Raw genomic sequence first — 4,487 nt, 5'->3', positions numbered from 1 at the left:
CCACAGACGCGTATCAGGCTTCATTTGCTTCCTTGTATTTCTTCAGGTGAAATCTAGTGGCATTGGTCTGAAGCGGTGTTTGTCTGTCTGGAGGCAGTCTGCAGGCACGCCGGCGCTCTGCTCCCAGCTGAAACCTCGTTACTGCAGTGGGGGGGGCTCCCTCACATGGAACGCCGGTTTCCCTGACCTGATCGCGGTTTCCCTGACACGTCCTCCGTTTCTGGGTGGATTCATTCTGGTTAACCCTTTAACACCTGAGGCGTCGCCGGTGACACTACAACACAAAATCTTGAACACGCTGTAACTTTTCAACCGTTAACATAATTCCAGCAGATTCGGAGGAGAAACGTGGCGTGCGCTGACTCATACATTAGATTTCGTCCCCTTTTTGGAGGTATTTAAGTTATTAAATATCTGACAAAAACAGAATAACATGCTTTTCAGATTGTGCAGAAGGCGTGTTCCTTCTAAAGCTAGAATTACCATCTGAAGCATGCTCAATCTTAGAATGAAATAAATCATAATTCTCCAGAGAAAACAACAAGTTCCGACCTGCAGACATTCTGAGATTTTGTTTCTAGTTCCTAGCTGATTCACAGGATGCTGATAATAGTGTCAATTTTATGTAAAATTTAAAAACATTACAATTTATTTGTAGAATTAATGCTTTGTTTTTAAATGAAAGGATTAAGCAGTTTAGTGTTCAGTTTAATTTATGTTCTCTTTTGAAACTTGAAACCTTTTGGATTATTTTCAGTTTAGTTTGTTTTATATATATATATATATATATGCCTTTTCTTGGTTAACTTAAAAAACAGCTGCATCCTGTTCCTTCAGTGCATCTTTTGTGTTTAATGTGTGAAATAAATAAATAAATAAATAAATATTTGAGTCTAAATAACCTGCATATGATTACACATTTCTCTTATGAGCCATGCAGTGTTCAAATTTGACAAATATAATTATTTTATTTATATCGCGATATATATCGTTATCGTATAATATGAAAAAACTATATCGAGATATAAAAAATCCCATATTGCTCAACCCAACTTTCCTGATATTTGTGTTTGGGACGACGCTCACCTTCAAAACTCCATCTCTCTGGATGGTGACGCCCAGATTCAAGCAATTTTTATAACAAAAATAAAAAAATAAATAAATAAAGCTGGGTCTGTGTTATCAGAGGGAAATCTGAGGCAGAGATGCACCTGTTCCTATGACCTGCCAAGGACGTGGGCGTGCATGTGAGTGTGCACGCGTGTGCATTCACCGGACACCAAGTATGATCATCAGGTTTTTCACCTCATTCCTTAACAAAGTGTGCGGACTCTGATCCCTCACATCTGATATCCTCGCCGGCCCCCGCTGCCCTCTCAGGTTGTTTGCTGCAGTCGATATCCGCCGTGGCGGCGAGCGCGGTGCGGTGGAGAAAAGTTCCTGGCGCAGATCAAATGCTCAGAAATGAAGAGGCTTCCTCAGCATGTTATCTGGCGCGTGACTTTGAAGGAGATTGGCCCTCTCGCCACGCTCGCAGAAACACCTCAGTTTCCCCAAACAACAAGAGCAGTTTGATTGCATCCAATTCGCTGACAATAAAGGAAGTTGTCTGGGAGCCAGACGCGTTTTAGTAATGTGAGGGAACAGGAGGAGCGCCGCGGTGTGTGCAGAGTCTCACTTCCACCTCCTGCTGGGGATGTTTTCCTGCCTTCGTCTTTCTTAAAAGTCTCCTTCAGGCTGCTTCTCCTCGTCGTGTTAAATCCGGGGAGTTTTTCAGGTAAAAGTGGAACCAGATTGGAAAGTCCAGCCTCTGCTCAGGTTTCTATGCAGAAGCTGCTTGTGAGCTAACACTTTGTAACCTTAATTAACAGCTCTCCCCAAGGAGCCATGCCAAGGTATTGATTGAAACGACTTTGTCTGGCCTGTGTTGATGCTCTGTTTACACAAAAGCCAGCCATGGTGGGCTGGCCACTGAAACGAAAACGTGAAAAAAGAATTGAAAGTGTTTTCTCTGGACCTGCAGCGTTCGGACTCCCACGTGAATGTTCTGCATAAGTGGTTTGATTGTTCTTGTGCAACTGTTTCCTCATTTTGTTTATCGTTTTTTTGCAGACTCACTCTCTTCTTTGTGTGTGTTCTGCAGCTATGCACCTTTTTGGCCTCAACTGGCAACTGCAGGAGTTGAACAACCAGGTGGCTTTTGAAAATGGAGGTGCTGGGAAGACCGGACCCACTCAGTCGAGCGCGGTGACGGCTCTGGCTGCTGACGGTGAGCGCCAAACACTGACGTCTAAACTCACTACTTCTCTGGTGTCCTTTGCCCGGGGCTCTGCACTCCTCCCCACGGAAGTCTTGTTGCTGTTGTGTTTGATTCTAAAGCTGGTGGATTTGGGGACATCTAGTGGTTAAGCTACAGATTACAGCCAACTCAACTATCAGTATAAAGCAGGAGTGTCAAACTCAGTCGCACAAGGGGCCAAAATCCAAAACACACTTTAGGTCACTAGACAGGATAAACATTTATTGAACACTCGAAAACTACATTTTTAAAACTTTAAAGCCGTAACTTTTTAACACAATTATGAACTAGATATATAGCATTACCTGTGATAATGCTAGTGTGAATGCTGTGGGAAAAACTGCAAACTGCTACAACCTGCTTTTTCTTTCTTCTTCGACTCCACTCATTCTGTAACTTAGTTAAAATGATAAAGAAAATGGCATTTGACATTTTATTTTCAAATGTTGTTTGGTAAATTTGTACCAAATTCATTTAGAAATATCACATTTGAAAATTAAAATGGATGAACAGAAATACTTTTTCATTTTCACAATGTAACTGCATTTCTTGTCTCTTGAATAAAATGAAAAAGCAATTTCCATTTTCGTCATCAATACCACTCATTCTGAGACATGATTAAAGAGACAAAGCCAATGAAAGGTTTTTCCTTTTTATCATTTTAATTAAGAATTCAGAATGAGCAGTGTTGAAGAGGAAAAAGTAAAAACCACTTGGAGGAATGATTCACAAATGCAAACATAGATTGGAGGCTGACTCCACCCACAGCGGAAATGTGAAAATCCAGTCAGAGGGGCGGGGCTTGGGGATGCAGATCATGACGTGAGACTTCTGTAAATACGTGGGACTTAAATGGTTTGACCAATCATGAAATTCAAAGGTAATACATTAAAACTATTCTTGTTTGATAATGAAAAGTTATTTTCTAAATATTGGTAATCAAACTGGTTTCATGTTGCTCTTTCATAAATGAAATTATGAATTATTGCTTAGAAAACTAATAGAAAAGAAGTATTTCCTAAAAAATACACGAAATTCCATTAGAAAACATAAATGTATAGATTGGATGAGTTGACATTGTGTTTGCTGAGTGGAGGTTGGTTCTGTCTGTTGATTCAGAACCAGCCCTGTCAGACACTAGATCTATTCTTCAGTTTTAGTGAGACTACTTCTTCATTTTTCAGACTTTTGCAGTAAACTGAACTGAAAGTTCTGCTAAAAGTGTCTGTATTTTAATTAAACTATAATAGGATACATAATTGATGTTCATTTTTATAGCAGGAAGCTCTGATTGTTCATTGTTGCAGCAGATAATGGCAGCATTGTGATGCTGCTGCCTAAGTTTACAAAAAACAGTCTGTGACGCTTTAACACAAAATCTTTAACATACTGTAATTTTTCAAACGTCGAGCCGCTTTTCTCCTTCAGAATCTACTGAGTTATCGTGTTAACGGTTGAAAAGTTACAGTAAATCAAAGGACATAAACACTGGAGCTCCGGTGTTACAGAGTTCAACTTTGAGCTGTTCTGCATCTGTTTGACGTCTCTGTGCTGCAGGACTGTGATCTCTGTGATGTTCTGAGCAGCTTCTGCCTGCAGGTAGTTCTAATGCTAAGTCTGACCACTGCTAGCCCTGTGGATGAGCGTCTCGTCAGCAAAGGCCTCCAGGTTCATTTTTGTGGACCACTCCTCATTGTGTGAAAGCGTCAAAGCATTCACACAATAGTGATTCTGTTACATTTTTAAAAATTTTACACAAATTTTTACGCAACTTGTGCGAAAACTTTTTTTACACACTTTGAAGCCCATGCAATATGGGCAACAAAACGTTCTGCAGGACATTAAAACTAATGACGATTTTTATGACGAATTTTGAATTTAGCTAACATTTTAGCAATATGCTAACTAACATCTTTGGATTGAGTTTAGCTAATTTTTTAGCACCATTCTAATGTTTTTGGCTAATTTGTTATCTAATGAGGTTTTAGTGCTAATTCTGAGTTAAGCTAATATTTTAGCAAAATGCTAGATTTTTTTTGGTTAATATGGCATCTGTTGAGGATTTTTCAGCTGATAAGAATCAGCTCCCCAGCCCTCCAACAAAACCCCAAACAAAAATGAACTCATGCTGAAGGGTTTAGTATTTTGATAGTATTTTAGCAAAATGTCAGCTTTTCTAGTTTATTTG

The 4,487-nt window shown here is 39.7% G+C and overlaps 1 protein-coding gene across 10 annotated transcripts in view; it reads left to right on the top strand.

The window, feature by feature from the left end:
* Nucleotides 1-4,487, top strand: part of si:dkey-237h12.3 (teneurin-3) — a 210,027-nt gene that overhangs the window by 115,637 nt on the left and 89,903 nt on the right. For all 10 annotated transcript variants that reach the window (XM_024262578.2, XM_036213790.1, XM_036213789.1 and 7 more), the window contains one exon: nucleotides 2,144-2,269. In XM_024262578.2, coding sequence (XP_024118346.1) covers nucleotides 2,144-2,269 — 126 coding nt within the window. The remainder of the gene's footprint in view (nucleotides 1-2,143; nucleotides 2,270-4,487) is intronic.

The sequence above is a fragment of the Oryzias melastigma genome, linkage group LG10 (assembly GCF_002922805.2).
Source record: "Oryzias melastigma strain HK-1 linkage group LG10, ASM292280v2, whole genome shotgun sequence".
NCBI lineage: Eukaryota > Metazoa > Chordata > Actinopteri > Beloniformes > Adrianichthyidae > Oryzias > Oryzias melastigma.
This window is presented reverse-complemented; position numbering and strand designations above follow the sequence as displayed.